Source organism: Chiloscyllium plagiosum, chromosome 27 (assembly GCF_004010195.1).
Source record: "Chiloscyllium plagiosum isolate BGI_BamShark_2017 chromosome 27, ASM401019v2, whole genome shotgun sequence".
NCBI classification, from domain to species: domain Eukaryota; kingdom Metazoa; phylum Chordata; class Chondrichthyes; order Orectolobiformes; family Hemiscylliidae; genus Chiloscyllium; species Chiloscyllium plagiosum.
The window spans coordinates 10111164-10133757 of record NC_057736.1 but is presented as its reverse complement, the minus strand read 5'-3'; the positions used below and the strand labels follow the sequence as shown (position 1 = coordinate 10133757).

Sequence of the window (22594 nt, the reverse complement as noted above, 5' to 3'; positions counted from 1 at the left end):
AAGTGGGGGGAGAGGAGATGAGGAAACTAGTGAAATTGACGTTGATGCCATATTGTTGGATGGTTCCAAGGCATAAGATGAGGCATTCTTCCTCCAGGCATCAGGTGACTAGGATTTGACAGTGGAGGAGGCCCAGGGGTTGCATGTCCTTGACGGAGTGGGAGGGGGAGTTGAAGTGGTTGGCCAAGGGGCAGTGGGGTCAATGTGGTCTCCTTTACATTGGGGACACAGGACACCAACTCATGGAACATTTCAGAGAACATCTCTGGGACACACGCACCAAACAAACCCACCACCCCACCTACCCACCCAGCCGCTCCACCCTCCGATCCGACCTATCACCATTACCCCCCACCTGCATCTATTACCTTCCCAGCTACCATCCACCCAGTCCCACCCCCCTTCCTATTTATCTCTCAGCCTCCTTTCCCCTCTCTACATTCCTGATGAATAGCTTATGCCCGAAAAGTTGATTCTCCTGCTCCTCAGATGCTGCCTGACCTGCTGTGCTTTTCCAGCACCACACGTTTCAATCCCTGGTATCAGCCAAGTGAGCCTCTGCTGCATTCCTGCTATGGCGAGCATATCCTTTCTTAGGGAGGGAGACCAAACTGCTCTAGGTGAGAGCTCAAAAACTCTCCATATAACTGCAGTACGATATCCCTAGTTCTGAACTCAAATCCTCTTGTAATAAAAGGCCAATATTCCATTTGCCTTCCTAATTGCTTGCTACACTTGCCTGCCTACTTTCACTGACTGGTTTACAAAAACACTTAGATTCATTTGTACATCCACAAGTTCTAATTTAGCCTAGTTCAGTACTAAGAGAAAGTGGGGACTGCAGATGCTGGAGATCAGAGCTGAAAAATGTGTTGCTGGAAAAGCGCAGCAGGTCAGGCAGCATCCAAGGAGCAGGAGAATCGACGTTTCGGGTATAAGCCCTTTCCTGAAGAAACGTCGATTCTCCTGCTCCTTGGATGCTGCCTGACCTGCTACGCTTTTCCAGCAACATATTTTTTAGTTTAGTACTAAAGCAACTTCCTCCCATGCACCCTGTTTCATCACCTATCACATCAGCAAAAACGCTTATTGATTCACGTAATCTGATTGATTATGCAGTGGTTGCAAATGAACTCATGTAAGACCTATTTCCAGAAACCATGTCTTTATTGCACACAAACCCATGTGAATCTGTGCCAGCCCCAACCTGGACAAGACACCAAATTCAAAAAATGATGGTTACTGTGGATGATCAAACAGCATTGTGTCCATCTCACGTACTGTGAGAAAAACCAAAAGAGTGCAGAAGGACCTACTTCCATTAGCAGAGAGGTCAATAACTAAGGAGCATAACTTCAAAGTAGTTGGTGAAAAGAATATTGGAAATTGAGTTTTTTTTTGCTCAGTAGGTGTCAGGTATCTCAAACACTGTCTGCAAGTATGTGGTCAAGACAGAAACATTTATGAAGCACTTGGAAATTTTGCATTTGAGGTGACCTACAGGACCCAGACCAAGAGAGGCAAAGGTTGCAGAGCTCTTTTTTTAGATGGCATGAGCCAAATGAGCTTCTTCTATGGTTTATGTTTTATGGTTTTCAGCTTCCCTTTAAATCCATCTGTGTTAGCTATCGCTATGGGGTGAAGTCCACAGTCCAATCATTCTGGGTAAAGAAATTGCTTATAAATTTGCTATTGGATTGATTGGAGACTATCCATTTATGGCCCTCAGTTCTAATTTCATCTACAAGCGGAAACATAACAACTTAACCATTTACAGTGTACGTTTATATTTCATGCTTGGAGTCAGATTGAGCAAAACCTTCTCTTCCTTTAAGATTCTCTTTAAAACCTTTGATCAGGTTTTTGACCATTTGTCCTCATATTGCCAAATGTGTCTCAATGCCAAATATTGCACCTGTGAAATACTTTGGGATACTTTATCATGTTTAAGATTATGTATACATTTAAATTGTTAATATTTTCAACACTCATGTGCTTTTCCAGCATCCCCTTAAATGCATTTATGATATTTGTCTTGACTACTCATTCTGGTGGTGAGATCTTCATACCAGCCACTCTCTCGGTAAAGGTTTTTCTTATGAATCCCCTAACATAATTATATTTAGGGTTCCTAGTTCTAGTTTCATCCATAATGGAAATATTATAACTTAATCAAAACGTTTATATATATCTGCATTCAAATTACATGTGGCAGCCCCAAATTTACTCTGAAAGCCCCCAAAACATCTAAGATAAAACCATCACTGTGAAACTAATCAGAGAAAAGTCACCCCACCCCACTCCCGTTGCGGTAGAATGGATAAGGTTAGTGAGGAGCTCACAGGCACGTTCTCGTTCAACCTTGCTGCTGATAAGTAAATGGAGCTGGGATTGCCATCTGCTGAGAGGGTGGAAGCAGGAGGATTATTTTCCAGTAGGGAAGAGAAGGAGGTTTCAAAGGGAAAGAGGTAAGAAGCAGTCTGCAGTAGAGAGGAACAGAGAAGGAGATGGAGGAATAAAGGAGGGGGAAACATAAAGAGACCACAAGAGCATTTGGGGAGAAAACAGTTTTAAAACCAAATGGAGAAACATTAGCTTCGTGGGAGTTGGGAAATTTTGAAATCAGTGAGATAATTAATTCCTTGCCAATAAATGTGTTGTTTCTAGTTTAAGGTTGCAAAAAAAACAAGTTATTATACAGTGGGAAATGTATTGGATGTTATTATCGTGAACACTGGGCCAACTATTAAATTTAACTCTACAATTGAAATTTGAGATACAGTTAAAAATGCAGTAATTTTTTAAGATTTGTTTTATATGTGGTGAAAATGCATTAGCTGTGACCTCACCAATCTGCAGGAAATCTGTTGAGAGTGATTGTTTCTTGTGTGCAGTCATGTGTTCGTGTTATCTTGGAAAAAGATTGTTGCTAACATATGTCTGTAATCTTGCACAAATTCCCAGGACCTGATCAGGTGTACCCTAGAACTCTATGGGAGGCTAGGGAAGTGATTGCGGGGCCCTCAGTTCTAAGGTATTTGTATTATTGATAGTCACAGGTGAAGTGCCAGAAGACTGGAGGTTGGCTAATATGGTGCCACTGTTTAAGAAAGGTGGTAAGGACAAGCCAGGGAACTATAGACTAGTGAGCCTGACGTCGGTAGTGGGCAAGTTGCTGGAGGGAATCCTGAGAGACAGGATGTATGTATTTGGAAAGGCAAGGACTGATTAGGGATAGTCAAATGGCTTTGTGCATGGAAAATCATGTCTTGCAAACTTGACTGAGTTTTTTTAACAAAGAGGATTGATGAGGGCAGAGCGGTAGATGTGATCTACATGGACTTCAGTAAGGCGTTCAACAAGGTTTCCCATGGGACATTGGTTAGCAAGGTTAGATCTCACGGAATACAGGGAGAACTAGCCATTTGGATACAGAATTGGCTCAAAGTAGAAGGCAAAGGGTGGTGGTGGAGGGTTGTTTTTCAGACTGGAGGCCTGTGACCAGTGGAGTGCCACAAGGATCAGTGCTGGGTCCACTACTTTTCGTCATTTATATCAATGATTTCGATGTAAGCATAAGAGGTATAGTTAGTAAATTTGCAGATGACAACTAAATTGGAGGTGTAGTGGACAGCGAAGAAGGCTACCTCAGATTACAACGGGACCTTGATCAGATGTCCCAATGGGCTGAGAAGTGGCAGATGGAGTTTAATTCAGATAAATGCGAGGTGCTGCATTTTGTGAAAGCAAATCTTAGCAGGACTTATACACTTAATGGTAAGGTCCTAGAGAGTGTTGCTGAACAAAGAGACCTTGGAGTGCAGGTTCATAGCTCCTTGAAGGTGGAGTCACAGGTAGATAGGCTAGTGAAGAAGGCATTTGGTATGCTTTCTTTTATTGGTCAGAGCATTGGGTACAGGAGTTGGGAGGTCATGTTGCATTTGTGCAGGACACTGGTTAGGCCACTGTTGGAATATTGCGTGCAATTCTGGTCTCCTTCCCGTCGGAAGGATGTTATGAAATTTGAAAGGGTTCATAAAAGATTTACAAGGATGTTGCCAGGGTTGGAGGAGTTGAGCTATTGGGAGAACTGAACAGGCTGGGGCTGTTTTCCCTGGAGCATCAGAGGCTGAGGGGTGACCTTATAGAGGTTTATAAAATCATGAGGGGCATGGATAAGATAAATAGGCAAAGTCTTTTCCCTGGGGTAGGGGAGTCCAGAACTAGAGGACATAGGTTTAGGGTAAGAGGGGAAAGATATGGAAGAGACCTAAGGGGCAATGTTTTCACGCAAAAGATGGTTAGTGTGTGGAATGAGCTGCCAGAAGAAATGGTGGAGGCTGGTAAAATTGCTACATTTAAAAAGGCATATGGATGGGTATATGAATAGGAGGGGTTTGGTGGGATATGGGCCGGGTGCTGGCAGGTGGGACTAGATTGGGTTGGGATATCTGGTCGGCATGGACGGGTTGGACCAAAGGGTCTGTTTCCTTGCTGTTCATCTCTATGACTCTATGACAATTAATTTAAAAAAGCTGTAGCATTCATGAGATTAATGTTTTTCTTGAGTGTTGTGTTTTAGGTTAAATGGAGAGTTATTAATAACTAACAAATTCTTCTAATTCTGCTTCTATGTGAGTCCATGTCAACACAACAAATGTTGTTGCTGGGTGACTGCATCACCTAATGAAGGAGTTAACGAGAATGGGAGAAAAGTAAACCCTGAAAAGCAAAAGTAGCCCTCAAAAAAAAAGCAAGAACAGCCTCAGAAGAAATATTTTATCCCTGATGTCAGACTGATAAACACAACCATTGTTAATCGGTGAAGTGCTCATCCTGTTCACCAGGATTGGGATTTCCCATTTTCATGACATATTTTGGTTTGGCTTCATTGAATGTTCAAAGGACAAAATATATCATTAATACTAAAAACAAAACCAGAAATTGTTGGTAAATTTCAGCAGGTCTGTGGGGAGAAATCAGAGTGAACATTTCGGGTCCAGTAGCCCTTCCTCAGCACTTCTGTTTGTTTCAGATTTCCAATATCCGCAGTTCTTTCGGTTTTTGATATGTTGGCTTTCGACATATTCGGTAAAACAGTGGATATTTCACATAAAAAGCTTTAAAGCTTTCCCTGGTCATAGGGCGGAAAACTGATTTGAAATTAACTGGTTTATAGTTGATGTAAGAAAATCCCAACACCTAAAATTAATTGCCGTTTATTGCAGGCAGATTAGTTACAAACAGCGGTAGTATCCTGGCATTTTAAAGATTAATTTGCCGCTTTTAAAAACAACAAATGATAATCGTGAATGTGAAAGCAAATCTCTGCCAATGATTATCTTCGAGCCGGGCTGTAGAACAGGTTGGATAAGTGACAGCCCAGGGAATTGGGTGGAGTGCTCTGTCCCTGCCTGATATAGGTGAAGACACGGGATCAAAGAACAATCGGAAGGAGAGTGTGTTTCCTGTCTGTCAGCTCGGTGGGTTACCAGGAAGTTCCCTTATCCAGTGGATTTTATTTTCAAAACAAAAAGAATCAAATAGGGCAATGTTCAAGTTTAACTTTTGCTTTATTTTTGTTCCTAGAAAACAGTTTTGGAGATGTCCCGCCAGAGAGACGAGGCTGTGTTGAAGAACAAACCTGACAACACCGCCTTCACGCAGCAAAGACTGCCGGCCTGGCAGCCCTTCCTATCGGCTGGCTATGTCCTCCCCACATTCTTCCTGCTGGGCTTGGTATTCATTGCAATCGGCCTCGGGCTCTACTTCACCTCCAACAATGTCATCGAGATTGAGGTGAGCGAAATTGGTGGTTAAAACGCCCAGCTCTTCCTCCTACAATCCTGTACCTTCCTTCTTCAAAGCCCCTTTGGGAATGTGTAGACGGCCTGATGTATCCTCTCCAACTTATTGTCCAACTTCTAAGTAGTTGCTACATCAACCGGTGTAAATGTACTGAGCATGTGACCCCACACTGAACTCTGTTTGCTTCCTTAGTCCCCAAGCTTATTCATTGTGAGATGACAGGGTAGGGAGTCTGCAAATCCATTCTCCAGGATGGACCCCAATTCTGGACAGGCTTTTCCAATAACTCGTCATTTCTACACATTTAATATAGACTTAACGTTGCCTTTTGGATTTGGTTACAGTCTCTGTACAGACCAATTATGTTCTAAAGAGAAACTTGAGTACCTAACTGAAAGAATTACTTTCATGTTTCAAACAAAAACAAGCTCACTATCACCTTCTCAAGGGCAACTAGAGATGGGCAATAAATGTTGCCCTAGCCAGTGACACCCACATCCCTTGAATGAATAAAAGCAATCAAGAGTACAAATTGTTTTATTGAGGTGCATATTTCCATGAAGCTGCCTTTAAATTCTTAATCCCTGATACCCACAAATCATTTTGCTGTTCCCAGCAGATGATGAGTGAGTTTTGCAAATAAATTCCCATTACCTAAAAGATTTTGAGCACCTTTGCACTCCAGATGACTATCTTTATATGGGATGGGATATGGAGGTGCTTGTGTTAGACAGGGGTGGACAAGGTCAGAAGTTACACAACACCAGGTTATAGTCCAACAGGTTTATTTGAAATCACAAGCTTTCAGAGCACTGCTCCATTGTCAGGTGAAGTGAAGAAAAGCCCACAGGCACAGAATTAATAGACAGACAGAGATAGATCATTCAAATGGTGTGAGTGAGGTGTTGATGGGCAGTATAATAAGTCTCTGCAGGTGATCAAAAGTGTCAGACAGTGTGAGTAAAGTGTCAAAAACAGAATAGCAAGTGAAGGATGACCTATAATCTTATTAATTGAGGCTGAGAGATAATCACAAAAAATTTAAAAATATGATGTTGGAAACAAACCAAATCACTGGATCAACATGATAGGCATGAGAGTCGCATGCCGAGGGTCTAACCAAAGTAACAAGTAATCCAGGGCTGAAAATGTGTTGCTGGAAAAGCACAGCAGGCCAGGCAGCATCCAAGGAGCAGGAGAATCGACATTTCGGGCATGAACCCTTCTTCAGAACCCCGAAACATCGATTCTCCTGCTCCTTGGATGCTGCCTGACCTGCTGTGCTTTTCCAGCAACACATTTTCAGCTCTGATCTCCAGCATCTGCAGTCCTCACTTTCTCCCCTAACAAGTAATCCAAAACTGTACAAACTAAGTAAGGTAGAGCGATCATAACAATTTAAGAATGTGATGGTGTCAAAACAGGACAGTAAATAAGGTTTCACAAATACAGAACAGTATTGTGGGGCTAAATGTAGCACGTTATATGAGATGGCAGTTATTGCAAACAGTGTTCAAAAGTATCGCAAGTATACATCCTCAACAGTTTGGAGACAATTTCCAACAATGCAAAGAATTGGTCAATACTTGACCTCAAGAGTAGTTTAGATTGTTTAGGTGCTCCCTGAGAATAAGCAATGGGAGGGATGGAACAATTTGTTGCAATAATCGTAACTTTCTGTGACATTGCTTACTGGGGAGCAGCTAGTACAAGTACATTGATGTATATTCAATTATAACTAGACCATAGGTTTAATTATTCATGTGCTATTTGTGCAGTAAAAACAAACTTTTATTCTAAAACGTGCATGATATACTGATTTGGCTCCATTCTAGACTGGGGGCTTTATAACATGACAGGTTTGTGTAGTGTCAACAGAAATTGTCATTCTTTTTTTTAAGGAGTGCTGGTGAGTCAGTGTGTCCTGACCGTCTGTACAGATTTTGTATCTCCTCACTTGTTTGTCTTCACTTGATATTTTAAGATTCACTTGACTCTCATCTGTTACAAAACAAAACTTCAGCTGATTTTCCCTGTGGCATTTTGGGTAAGTTCTGTGTCAAGCTGCTGTAAATCTCTCAGAGCAGAAATGCCTCTCCAATTTGACCATTGGTCTGTATTAAGTCGATAAGTCTTAGCCAAGGCAGCAGCTGGTGCATTGTAGGTGTCTCATATCTCTCTATACTGGGTGTAGAGGGTGACAAAGAAATCAGGAGGGAGTGAGGTCTGCAGATGCTGGAGATCAGAGTTGAGAGTATGTTGCTGGAAAAGCACAGCAGGTCAGGCAGCATCTGAGAAGCAGGAAAATCAACATTTCGGGCTGGAGCCCTTCATCAGGAAGTTTCCTCGGATGCTGCATGACCTGCTGTGCTTTTCCAGCAACACACACTCAACTCTGACAAAGAAATCAGTTACTCTTCCCACTACAGATTGTTATCCAGTGTCTTTTGGAAAATGTGAATGAAGGAAATATTGAACTCGGGCACTTGATTAATGGAATGCATTGTAGCTGTCAAAAATTATTGGCTACTATGCTAAAAGCTCTACTACTCAGATTTTCACGATGTCCTGTTCTCCTATTCTGCTGTTCTTACTGACCACATTGGCTCCTGGCTTACCATGTCCTTAGATTCTTTTTTTAAAAGATCATCCTTGGGTTCAGGTTCATGCACAGCTTCTTTATTCCCAACTCCAGTCCACCACCCTCCTGGAACAATGTTCCTTCAATTCCAGTGTCTTGTACATTGTCCTTCACCTCACTATTGGTGTCTGTATTTTCAGCTTCTGGGTTCAAAGCTTCAGAATTCTTTACTTGATCCTCTCCATTTCCCTCCATCTCTTTTTCTACCTTTTAACAGACTCCTTAAATATATACCTCTTTGACAAAGTTTTCATCACTTGTCTAATATCTTCATAGAGTCATACAGCATGGAAACAGGCCCTTTGGTCCAACCAGTCCATGCCAATCATGTTCCCAAACGAAACTAGTCCCACAGCCTGAGCTTGGCCCATATCCCTCCAAACAGTTCCTATTCATTAACTTATCCAAATGTTTCTTAAAGTTTGTGACTGTAATTGTATCCCATCACTTTCTCTGGCAGTTCATTCCACACATGAATTACTCTCTGTGTAAAACAAAAGAGTTGCCCCTTATGTCCTTTTTAAATCTTTCTTCTCTCACTTTGAAAATATGCCCCTACTTTTGAACTCCCCAATCTTAGGGAAAAGGCCCTTGGTATGCAACTTATCTATGCCCTTCATGATCTTATAAACCTCTAGAAGGTCACGCCTCAACTTCCTATGCTCTAGTGAAAAATGTCCCAGTCTTATCAGTCTACTTTTATACCTCAAACCCTCTATTCTTAGCAACATCCTGGTAAATCTTTTCTGAACCCTCTTCAGTTTAATAAAATCCTTCCTATAGCAAGGCGAACAAAACTACACCCAGCACTCTAGAAGAAGTCTCACCAATATCCTGTACAAACTCAACATGATATAGAACATAGAACATAAAACAATACAGCACAGAACAGGCCCTTTGGCCCAGGATGTTGTGCCGAACATTTATCCTAGCTTACGCACCCATCCATGTACCTATCCAATTGCCGCTTAAAGGTCGCCAATGATTCTGACTCTGCCACTCCCACAGGCAGCGCATTCCATGCCCCCACCACTCTCTGGGTAAAGAACCTACCCCTGACATCCCCCCTATACCTTCCACCCTTCACCTTAAATTTATGTCCCCTTGTAACACTCTAATCTCCTCTGCACCCTCTCCAAAGCTTCCATATCTTTCCTAAAGTGAGGCGACCAGAACTGCACGCAGTACTCCAAATGTGGTCTAACCAAGGTCCTGTACAGCTGCAACATCACTTCACGACTCTTGAATTCAATCCCTCGGCTAATGAACGCTAATACATCATAGGCCTTCTTACAAGCTCTATGCACCTAAGTGGCAACCTTCAAAGAGCTATGAACATAGACCCCAAGATCCCTCTGCTCCTCCACCTTACTAAGAACCCTACCGTTAACCCTGTATTCCGCATTCTTATTTGTCCTTCCAAAATGGACAACCTCACACTTGACATAGTTGAACTCCATCTGCCACTCCTCAGCCCAGCTCTGCATCATATCTAAGTCTCTTTGCAGCCGACAACAGCCCTCCTCACAACTCCACCAATCTTCGTATCATCTGCAAATTTACCACTCACCCTTCGACTCCCTCTTCCAAGTCATTAATAAAAATTACAAACAGCAGAGGACCCAGAACTGATCCCTGTGGAACTCCACTTGTAACTGGTTGTGGAGTCACAACTCCTATACTCAAAAGGTCTGAGCAATAAAGGCAAGCATGCTAAATGCCTTCTCAACCATCCTGTCTATCTGTGATGCAAACTTCAAATAATTACATACCTGAACCCCTAGGTCTCTCTGTTCTACAGCACTACCTAGGGCCCTATTATTAATTGTATAAGCCCTGCCCTTGTTTATTTTACCAATATGTAATACCTCACATTTATCAAAACTAAACCCCGTTTGCCACTCCACAGCCCATTAACCCATTGATCAAGATCTCTTTGTAATCTTGGACAACCTTCTTCACGAGGAGAAAGTGAGGACTGCGGATCCTGGAGATCAGAGCTGAAAAATGTGTTGCTGGAAAAGCGCAGCAGGTCAGGCAGCATCCAAGGAGCAGGAGAATTGACGTTTCGGGCATAAGCCCTTCTTCAGGAATGAGGAGGGTGTGCCAAGCAGGCTAAGATAAAAGGTAGGGAGGAGGGACTTGGTGGAGGGGCGTTGGGAATGCGATAGGTGGAAGGAGGTTAAGGTGAGGGTGGTAGGCCGGAGAGGGGTTGGGGGCGGAGAGGTCGGGAAGAAGATTGCAGGTCAAGAAGGCGGTGCTGAGTCCGAGGGTTGGGACTGAGAAAAGGTGGGGGGAGGGGAAATGAGGAAGCTGGAGAAATCTGCATTCATCCCTTGTGGTTGGAGGGTTCCTAAGCGGAAGATGAGGCGCTCTTCCTCCAGGCGTCGTGTTGCTATGGTCTGGCGATGGAGGAGGCCAAGGACCTCATGTCCTTGGCGGAGTGGGAGGGGGAGTTAAAGTGTTCAGCCACGGGGCGGTTGGGTTGGTTGGTGCAGGTGTCCCAGAGGTGTTCTCTGAAACATTCCGCTTTTATCTTAGCCTGCTTGGCACGCCCTCCTCATTCCTGAAGAAGGGCTTATGCCCGAAACGTCGATTCTCCTGCTCCTTGGATGCTGGCTGACCTGCTGCGCTTTTCCAGCAACACATTTTTCAACCTTCTTCACTGTCCACTACACCACCTATCTTTGGTGTCATCTGTAATCTTACTAAGCATGCCTTCTTTATTCCCATCCAAATCATCTTTGGTCTGTTGTCAGTTTTAACCTGTGCTACTTTTCAGGATGATAAACTAAAGCAAGTTGTTTCTGTTGATGTGGCTAGATGGGAGGAATGCAAAACAGTGCCATATGTTCTATATATAGGCAAGGATAACTTCAATACAAAGAGTAAAGGACTACCCATTGTAAATTGGGAAAATATTTTAATGTGTAAGTTGACAGGGTCACAGAGGCCTGCAGCACAGAACAAGGCCCTTTGGCCCATTGACCCTGCACCAGTCAGAAATAGCCATCGAACTATTCTAATCCCATTTTCCTGCACTTGGCTCATTTACATCTAAAAATTTGCATCTTATGAGGCTTTGTACCTCTAACACTCTTTTACGTGCATTGAGTTCCAGATTCCCAATAAAATTATCTTCTCATCCGCTATAAATCTCCTGCTCTTTATGTTAAAACTGTGTCATGGTCCACAAAGGGGAAAAGTTGCTTCCTGTCTAGCCAGTCTGTACCCATCATAATTTTGTACATTGCAGTCATACCCCACCCCTGCGCCCCCACTCCTGCAGTCTCCTCTGCTGTAAGGAAAACAATCCAGTCTATCCAATTACTCTTTACAACTAAAACTCTCCAGCCCAGGCAATATCCTGGTAAATCACCTCTGTATCAGTGTAATCACATCCTACCTATAATGTGAATCCAGAATTACATTCAATACTTTTGCTGTGACCTAACTAGCGTTTTTTACACTTCCAACATAACCTGCCCCCTCTCAAACTCTATGACTCAACAAATAAATACAAATATCCCATTTGCCTTCAGAACTACTTAACCTGTCCTGCCACTTGTACTCCAAGGCCCTCTGATCCTTGGTGCCTCCCAGGGTGCGACTGTTCATCATGTATTCCCTGTCCTGTTTAAGTGCATCATCTTGCGTTTTTCCAGATTAAATTCCATTTGGCACTAATCAGTCCATTTGACCAGCCCATCTATATCCTCCTGTAATCTAAGGCTGTTCTGCTCACTATTTACCACTTCACCAATTTTCACTGACTTTCTGATCTAATTCCTGCATTCAAGTCTAAGTCATTCACATGTACAACTGTTATGAAGATGTGGATGTACTGTATCTTAAGAGAGTTAAAAGCAACAGAACTACCTGGCAGAACCAAGTATTCTGAAAAGAAATATCATGTAACATTTCATTGAACAACTTGATTAGCTGGTTGCCTGGAAATGCCAAAACAGATTTGAATTAGGCCAATCAGTGTAAGTCATACCCCGAAAAATACCAAACTTCAATCCAGTTTGAATTTAGTATATTCACAATCTGAAATGCCAATGACACAATCCAATGCTTTGGCGGTATAAGACTGGGGAAAATTGAACAGTTGAGAGGAGAACTGTCAAGCAACCAGCATGTGAAAAGACTGCCCAGAAAATAGCTCTCTCAAAAGGTACCTTTATCGATCAGTAACCTCTGAAGCAGAACCCGCAAGAAGAAGAAAAGTAGACAGGAATTCAGAGAAAACTGAAAGGTGGATGGTTTTGAGATAAGAAGTTTTGTTTTGTAAATCTTAATCGGTTGGGGGGGTGGGATTTATCAGACTAGTGTTGTAGAAGGTAAAGTAAAAGATAGGTTAGAGGAAAGAATTGGTAAATAGTTGTTAGTTAATTATTCTCTGTTATACTTTAAGAAATAAAGTTGTTAATTTGTATTTTAACTAGTTCGTGAATTTTCATAAATTACTGCACAGGATAAATCTTTTCTGTGTTGCTGGTTTTAAATTAGCAGAGGGGTTTACCCTGCGTCATAACAGACTAGGGGATCATGGTTGAGATTTGAACTGGTTTAGACAGATTTGAATAGATTTGGGGGTATGAAAAATCCCAGCACATTTGAACACTTTAAATAAAACGTAGGTGAGACAGTTTATTTAATTTCGGTGACTTGTGGTTAATTAAATTGAAAGTGAGAGAAATGGCTCTTTAAAATTGCTGAAGAGATTCTGGGATTTGAAGATCTTTCTCAAATGTGCCAAGAAAGTCTAGAAGGAAAGGAAAAGGCCATACTTTTAGAATTAGCAAGTAAGTTAGATTTGGGTTTAACCAAGGACAAAAGAAAAGATGAAATTGTCAGGGAATTACTCAAACACTTAGATGTGTCAGAGAAATAGACAAGTGCAGTAGAGATAGAAAATTACAATTCAGGAGAATGGAGTTAGAAAATAGAGAAGGGGGGGGGAGTTCTTAGCTGAGCAAAAAGAGAGAGAATTTGAATTTGAGAAGTTGCAACTTAGTCAGCAAAGTCAAGGTAACAGAATGGAGATTAAAAGAGAAGGTAGTGATATGTACAATTATGCAAAAACCCTGCCACATTTTGATGAGAAAGATGTTGAAGCCTTCTTTATTTCACTTGGAAAAATTGGCTAGGCAGATGGAGTGGTCCGAAGATTTATGGGTAATGCTAGTTCAGACTAAACTAGTAGGCAGAGCTGGTGAGGTATTTGCCGTACTGTCAGTTGATGTGTCAAGAGATTATGTAGAGGTTAAACAGGCTATTTTTAATGCTTATTAATTGGTACCAGAAGCATATAGACAGCAGTTCAGAAACACCAAGAAGGAACCAGGTAAGACTTACATTGAGTTTGAAAGAAGTAAACATAGTCATTTTGATTGATGGATGCATGCTTTGAAAATAGATAAGACCTTTTGAGGCTCTAAGAGAAATTATTCTGCTGGAGGAGTTTAAAAGCTTACTTCCAGAAATGGGAAGAATGCACATAGAGGAACAGAAAGTTCAGGAAGTGAGAAGGGCAGCAGAATTACCAAATGAGTGCATGTTGGTGCATAAGACAAGCTTCCGGTCAGAATTTGATCCTGTGAGAGATAGAAGTTGGGGGAGGGGGAGATCCTACACTATAAAACCAAAAGTAGAGAGCACTGGTAAGAATTTACCGAAGGATAAAAAAGAAGTCCAAGAGGGTGGAAAGGAGGTGAAAGGCCTCAGGTGTTTCCACTGTGTTAAAGTGGAGCACATAAAGTCACAGTGTTGGTCATTAAAGAAAGGCACAGTGGGAAAAGATGTGGTAAAAGAAGCTAACCCAATGGCATTAGTGAAGGTAGTAAAGAAGCGCCAAGGAACTACAGCAGAGTGCACAGCCTGGGCAGGGGCTGGGTATGGAGTTAATACCTGATCTCTACAAAGAATTCACCTCTGTGGGTAAACTTTACTCAGAAAGAACAGGGGGAGAAGGACAAGAAGTTATAATTTTCAGAGAGACAGGATCTAACCAGTCACTGATAGTAAGGGATGAGCAAATATGCACTCTTTCTGACTTGTTACCTGGGAGTGTGGCAATTTGTGGGATAGGTAGACAGAAATTTAGCGTTCCTCTATGTAAGATCAGGTTGAAGTGCCAACTTAAGACTGGGGAAGTTACAGTGGGATTGATTGACAGAGTGTCAGTTTCAGGAATTCCGTTTATTCTTGGGAATGATTTGGCAGGATCCAAGGTGGGAGTGACACCCCTTGTTGTGGAGAAGCCCAAGGAAGACCAAGAAACTGAGGAGTTAAAACAGAAATATCCTGGTATTTTCCCAGACTGTGTGGTAACCAGATCCCACTATCATAAGTCACAACACAAAGAGAAAAGTAAAGATGAAGGAGTTGACGTTCAGTTAGTGGACACCCTGTTTGATGTAATGGTGCAGGAAAAACCTGAACAGGCAAAGGGTCAGACAGAAGTGTTTAGTCCTGAAAGGCTAATGGACTTGCAACAACAAGACAAGACAATAAAAGATATATATGTGGATGCGTACTCTGAAAAGGAGGCAGAGAATATTCCGGAGGGTTATTATCTGAAAGCTGGAATCCTAAGAAGAAAATAGAGACCTCGGCAGGTTAGTGCAGATGAGAAATGGGCCAAAGTACACCAGATTGTGTTGCTGATAGTGTACAGACGGGAAGTGTTACGGGTAACACGTGACCTATCTGTAGGAAGTCACCTCTGGATAGATTAGTAAGCTAGAGTCTCAGGAGCACAGAACACAGTTGAAAGACTTGTTACTGCACTATGAGAACATCTGTAAGAATCAGATGGGGAGGACTAATGCTATTGTATATGAAGTAGACGTAGGGAATATTGCTCCGATAAAACAACACTCCTATTGGCTTAATCCTTTCAAAGCCAGACCGGTCCAGATGGAGGTGGAGGCCATGCTCAATGGGGACATCGTCAAACCAAGCCAGAACGAGTGGTGTTCGCTGATCGTCTTCGTTCCCAAAATGGACGGGACTCAAGAATTCGACGTGGATTATCAGAAGGTCAATGCCATTACGAAATCGGACTACTATCCATTTCCTAGATTGGAGGATTATATCAAGAAAGTCAGACAAGCCAGTTACACTACCAAGTTGGACTTAATGCGTGGTTTTTGGCAGGCACCTTTATTCAGAGACGGTGAAAGAAATTTCTGCGTTTGTAACCCCAAATGGGCTATATCAATTTAAAGTGATGTCCTTTGAAACGAAGAATGCACCCACCACATTCCAAAGACTCATGACCAGAGTTGTGGCTGGGTTCACCAACTGTGCAGTCTCTTTGGACGATGTAGTGATCTTTAGTAAGTCTTTGAAAGATCACATTGTACAGTTGGCAGAGCTCTTTGAACCTACTACGAGAAACAAAACTGATGATAAACTTAATAAAACAGAACTTGCGAAAGCTGAGCTGACATTCTTGGGACATAACATCGGTCATGGAAGGTTGACCCCACGGAACACAAAGACGAAGACCATCGTGGAATTTCCACGACCAACCTCGAACAAAGAGGTGCTTTGATCCTTATGACTCTGTGGATTCTATCAGAAATTTGTTCCAAACTTCAGCAGTGTAGTGGTACCATTTACCGATTTGCTGAAGAAGAATGCTTCGGTGGACAGAACCATGCCAAGAGGCACTCGACCATTTGAAAGCCATATTAACCACCAAACTTTTCAAAACCTTTTGAAGTCACCATCGATGCTAGTGACATAGGAGTTGGAGCTTTACTCCTACAGGAAGATGAGAATGGGATTAAACTGCCAGTTGGTTACTTTTCGAAGAAGATCAAAGTTCACCAGGGGAAATACTCCACAATCAAAAAAGAACTATTGAATCTGGTATTGGCCTTACTACATTTTAATATGTATGTCAGGAACGTGTCGTAGATGGTTGTGTACGCTGATCACCAATTCACTTACTTTCTTAGAACGCTTTAAAGATAAGAACACAAGACTATTTCATTGGAGTCTTATATGATTTTTAAATTAAAAGTCTAATATGTTGTGGGTCGGAAGAATGTAATTGCAGATGCATTACTGCGGATTTAACTGAGAGTTTAGGTGAGATTTGTCTTTATTTAATGTTATATATGCAAATATATGAGAACAAGTTAAGGTGAACTTGTATTAAAGTTATCTGTATGTTAGGATAATGTGTTTAAAAAGTACAGAAAAAATGAAGCTATCTTTTCACTATAATGGTTCATTTCTTTTCTTAAGGGGGGAGGTATTATGGAGATGTGGGTGTACTATACCTTTAAGAGTTAAAAACAGCAGAACTACCTGACAGAACCAAGTACTCTGGAAAAAAAAAGTGTAACATTTTGTCGAACAACTTGATTAGCTGGTTGCCTGAAAACAACAAAACCGATTTGAATTAGGCCAATCAGTTTAAGTCATACCCCAAAAAATACCAAACTCCAATCAAGTTTGAATTTAGTATATTCACAATCTTAAAAACCAATGAACACAATCTGATGCTTTGGGGGTATAAGACCAGAGAAAATTGAGCAGTTGAGAGGAGATCTGTCAAGCCACTAGCATGTAAAAAGACTGCCTGAGAAATAGTTCGCTGAAAAGGTCCCTTTGTTGATCAGTAACCTCTGAAGCAAAATCCACAAGAAGAAGACAGGAATTCAGAGAAAACTGAAAGCTGGCTGGTTTTGAGATAAGAAGTTTTGTTTTGTAAATCTTAATTGGGGGGTTTCATTGGACTAATATTGTAGACGGGAAAGTAAAAGATAGGTTAGAGGAAGGAATTGTAAATAGTTGTTAGTTAATTATTCTCTGTTATACTTCAAGAAATAAAGTTGTTAATTTGTACTTTAACTAGTTCTTGGCCTATCGAATTTTTTCAGCTTACTGCACAGGATAAATCTTTTGTGTTGCTGGTTTTAAATTAGCAGAGGGGTTTACACCGTGTTGTAACACAACAAACAACAAGAGCCCCAAGACTGCTCCTTGCGTAACCCTACTAGACACAGGCTTCCAGTCACATCACCCTCTGCTTCCTGCCATTCAGCCAATCCAGTATCCAAGAAGATCAGTTGGTAATGGTCAAAAAAATTTAATGTCATATTACAAACAATCTCTATACCCTGCAGGCAAAAATTTAACTTGACAAGAATTCCATAGACTACTAAAGAGGTAATACAACAATAAAATAAAACAACTGTAAAAGCAGTGCAAACCTGGCAAACACAGAGCATTCAAAGAACCCTTTGAGGGTAACAAAATAGCTGGCAAGAGCTACAAAATGCACATGAAATGAAACTTGTATGCAGTATCAAAATCAACATCAAATTTGGATAAAAAGAATTGTCTGAAGCAATGTGGGCCTTCATGGAACTGGTAAATGGTATTGTCAGTGGATGTGCCTAAAGAATTATTTTTGTGCCAGTATTTATAGTACAGGAAGAAGTGAACATGCTGGAAATCTCAAGAAATGAAAATCAAATTAGGGAGAGGAGCTCACTAAAATTAACCGAAGTCATGAAATTCATGATCTGCGATTTGTTGGTGGTGTAGAACTTGATTATTGTTTTAAAACAGAAGACTGCTCTCAAAGCTTTTTATTTCGCACTCCCCAGACCAGACACAAGAATGCCAAAATGTGAAAGGAGGAATAAGTTTGTACTTTAGTGGGAAAAGTTTATACTTAATGGGATTTGTTGGCAAGTCAACTCTGATCGCTTAAGACATTTCCATAGAGAATTTTACCCCCAGATTTTTGTTTAGTTCAAAAAAAGCACAATGCCTGTGCATGTTGCTTTTATCTGCTAAGAACTGGTCTATAAATATATAACTTTTCTATTCAGTGTAACTGAGACACACTGCGCACCTGACTGAGCTTAAATCAGTTGTTAGTATAATTTACAGTACACTTGGGATTGTCTGACAAGTGCTGTCCAAACATGGAATCACATGTCACATCTACGTTCTGAGCTTTACAATTACATGTTGGTTCAGTATGATTAGTACTCTGCATATGGCAATAGCCAAAAGATAATAATCACACGAGATGGAGCAGACTCCACCCCAGGATTGTAAATGACAACATTGAAAGATTTTAGTTAAAGCATCTGCAAAGTCTTTGGAGGTTGGTTCAGAATTTAATTTGGGATTGAATAATAGTGTATGTGACTATTCCATTTTAAGAGTGATGAGAATTATAAACCAGTTAATTTAATATTTTGTTTTCAGAAATTTACTAGATTCTGTGTTAATGTAATCGTAAACTATATTTGATAAAGTGGTGATGAGGTGCTGCCTTGAACTGCTGCAATCCTTGTCATAGAGAGACATTGAGAGTGCTATTAGGAAGGTAGATCTGGATTTTGTGCTACGAACAGTGAACGAACAACAATATAGCTCACAAGTTAGGATAATGTGTAGCTTGGAGAGGAACCTGCAGATGTTGGTGATCTCAAGCGCCTGCTACCCTTGCTCTTCCAGATGGTAGAAGTCACCAACTTGGAAGATCATATCAAAGGAGCCTGGGTGAATTGCTGCAGTGCATTTTGTGGATCACACACTTCCCAAACTTCTTTCCTCGTTGTGACACCCTTTCTGTGTTGAAAATTGCTGTACTCCAGACTTGTAGCGGTTGAAAGGGGTGGGGTGCTTGGTGAGGGACCTGTGACAGTGGAATTAATGAAGATTTTCAATAGAAAGCACCTACTTTTTCACAGGATCAGCAGATTAGACCACACCCACTATTAAAAACATGTACGGATTTAAAGAGGGCACATAGCTGTAAGCATTTGGTTGGTGCCATTGCTGTCACAGAACTTGCAACCCCAAGACAGCTGGCAACCCACTAGGGTTGTGACCCAGTTTGGGAAGTCCTGCCGTGGATCATGTACACTGCTGCCAGTGCACAACTGTGATGGGGGGATGGAGTGAATGTTTAATGGAGCGGGTATGTGAGTGTTTTAAAACTTTTCAGTTAATCAATGACAGTTTTTAGAAGATATGCTATTCCTGACTGACCTGATTTAAATTTTGTAAAGGTGATTGAGAATGCCATTGGTTGTTGTTTAGTCAGACTTCATGGAGGCACTCAATAAAAGACTTTAAGCTAAAGTTAAGGCCTCTGAAGTTATGGTTAATTTTAGCAAAGAGCAGGAGAAGAAAGCAGGGATAATGTGCGCTATGATTGATGAAATGTAACTAGTGAACTCTCATTAAAATCCATTTTAGGGATTCTACAAGTCACTAATTGATTAGTGACTGAAGTGCTGGGATAAAAAGCTACTTTGCAAATTTATCAATTTAAGTGAATATAGTCAATGTTGTAAACAATTGTTGAAAGCATAAAATTAAAGATACTGATTTAAGTGAGTTTGTAAAACTCTGGCAAATTTGATTTCAACATGTGTTGTTCATCCACTTTGGAACTATAAGGCTAGACAGGTTACATTTGAAATGGTGATAATCTAGTGGAGGCCCAAAGAGACCTGGGGCCTATATTGCTTTTCTTGGTATTTTATCAACAATTTTCGAGTTGACCGTAGAGGAAATGATAAATACCTTTTTAAAGATGATTTTGAAAAGTTGTGTGTTTGATAGAGGAAGAAAACTGTAGTCTGCAGGAAGAACTAGCTCAATCTGGATTGATTGGTTGGACAAGAAAATGACAAATGAAATTCTGTTCTATAAAGTGTGAGCAATACATTTTGAGAAAGTCAGTGAGGCAAGGGAATACATAATAAATACTTGGATATTGAGAATATAGGGTCTTGGAGTGCACACCAGAGAAAGTAGCATCACAGTACAGTATAGTGGTAAAAGGCATACATGTACATTGCTGTATCAGCTGAAGCAGAGAATCTAAGAGTTGGGTGTTTCTGCTGGAGCTGTATTAAACATTAATTAGGCCATGGCTGGTGTACGTACAGTTATTACTATATTGCAGAATGTTTTCACATTAAAGACGTTGCAGAGAAAATTAAGGGTGTTGGCAGGAATGAAGAATTTTATTCATGAAGGAAGATTGAAGAGACTGGTGTTGTCTTTGGAATAGAAAAGGCTGAGAGAAGATTTAATTAAATGAGTGCAAAATTGAGGGGCCAGGATAAAGTTGGTAGGAGGCATCTGTTCCCTTCAATTGAGAAGTCAATAACTAGGAGACTCGCGAGACAAGTTCCTTTTACATTCTGTGTTTGATGATCAACACAATGGTATTTTACATTAAGTCACTATGCAAATATAGGTTGTTGCACATAGATTGGGATCTCAATACAAGTACTTGGTGCTGAAAATGGAACAATATTTGAGTTACCATTTCATAAAATCTTTGCTGGCTGGAGGAGCACAAACCGGTCCAGATGATGATTTCTCTCAAAGCTGTTGGGTTAGAGAGACTGCAAATGCGATAACTCACATGAAGACGATACAGGGATTATAGAAACTTTCTTTCACATCTACAATGGGCGAGAAAACTAAAGCTGGACTCTTTCTGTAGAAAACCAAGTAGATGTTTTTGACACAAATCCTTCATTCTGCATAATCAAATAGCTAGCCACAGTTTGGATGGATTGTTTGCATGTGCTCTGAGTATTTGTTTTACATCAGATTCTTTTTTACCAGCTTGAATATACAGGCAGAAGCCCAAATAGTTCATGCCACCATTGTACCAAGAATGATACCAAGGATTGCAAGTGCAACATTGAATTCAAGGTGGACGAGATTTTGCCGGTAAGAATATTATTAGTGCTGCCTATCAAGTAGTTCATGCCTAATTGACAGTTCAGTATTTGGTTCAGATGTAACAATTTTACCCTTATTTTGTTTCAGAGATTTCTCTGAATTTATAGTATTTACAAAAGAAGTAATTGAAAGGAGTTGTGTATGAAATAGATGTTCATTAACAAAATCAAACCATCATTGAAGCTAGGAATGCTTAAGTACAGATGTGCAGAGAAGTGACTTTGTAATTAGAACAGATGTGCCACAGTCCCTCAGAATGTAGTTGATGCTTGCTCATAGCAAAAACCTACAATTGGGTTGTTTACTATGGGACAGTTGTTAAGCTGCAGTTCCCACACAGTCTGGCTGACCAGGATACTCTCCCACTTCAACCACCATAGATGTATTGGTAGGATATACATCTTGATAATTAACCTGTTTGGTCACGTTATAATGTGCCTTCCATGGCCATCAGGTGGGACTTGAATCCAGAATTTCCATCTCAGAGATAAGGACACTGCCACTACACCATCATAATGCAGTAATTGGAATACAAACTATTTGGAAGCCACTGCAAATCATACAAACCAAGATGACTTTCAAGATGGATACTTCAAACAGCCATTTGGAGAGTGAGACTGGAAATCGTTCTTTCCTCAGTTTTGATTTATTTGAGGTTAGCTCCTTACCCCATTCACTACCCTCTTGTCAAGAAGTGTGTGCTCACAATTCTATGCCTTTAATTTATGCAGTTAACACTTTGATCCTGAGCTAGCTGATTAAAACTGGGTGGCGTGAGAGCTGATGATTCCTGATGAATGGCTTATGCCCGAAATATCGATTCTTCTCCTGCTCCTCGGATGCTGCCTAACCTGCTATGCTTTACCAGCATCACTCTAATCTTGGCATGAGAGGTGTTACAGTTGTATTCTGTGCTTTAGAAAATGTAGCCAGGATCTGACGCTAGAAGCTGCATATGCAAGCACAAGGTGTGGCTCTATTATAAGCTTTTAATTTATCAACCACCATTCAAACAGTTAAAAGATCTTCTTCACAAATTATTTAAATGTGCAAGGTGCTGGTGAGACCATTTCTGGAGACTGTGAGCAGTTTTGGTCCCCTTATTTAAGGAAAGATAACATTTCATTGGAGGCAGTTCAGAGAAGGTTATGGAGGGATTGGCTTATGAACAAAGGTTAAACAGGTTGGGACTTTACTCATTGGAGTTTAGCAGAATGAGAGGAGATCTTCTTGAAATAGATTAAGGGGCTTGACAGCTTAAATACTGAGAGGATGTTTCGCCTCTTGGGAGAATCTAGGATCAGAGGGCATTGTCTAAGAAAAAGGGGGCACCAATTTATGACTGAGATGAGGAGAAATTTCTTCTCTGAAGGTTGAGTCTTTGGAACA

General features: G+C 41.0%; 1 protein-coding gene across 1 annotated transcript in view; it reads left to right on the top strand.

Annotated features, from left to right (window-relative positions):
- Positions 1 to 5375: 5375 nt before the first annotated feature.
- The window catches only part of tmem30b (transmembrane protein 30B), a 33599-nt gene continuing 16380 nt past the window's right edge, over positions 5376 to 22594 (top strand). Inside the window, exons 1-3 of the mRNA XM_043717384.1 lie at positions 5376 to 5483; positions 5590 to 5799; positions 21086 to 21193. Of these exons, the coding sequence (XP_043573319.1) occupies positions 5605 to 5799; positions 21086 to 21193 (303 nt within the window). The 5' untranslated portion in view covers positions 5376 to 5483; positions 5590 to 5604. The remainder of the gene's footprint in view (positions 5484 to 5589; positions 5800 to 21085; positions 21194 to 22594) is intronic.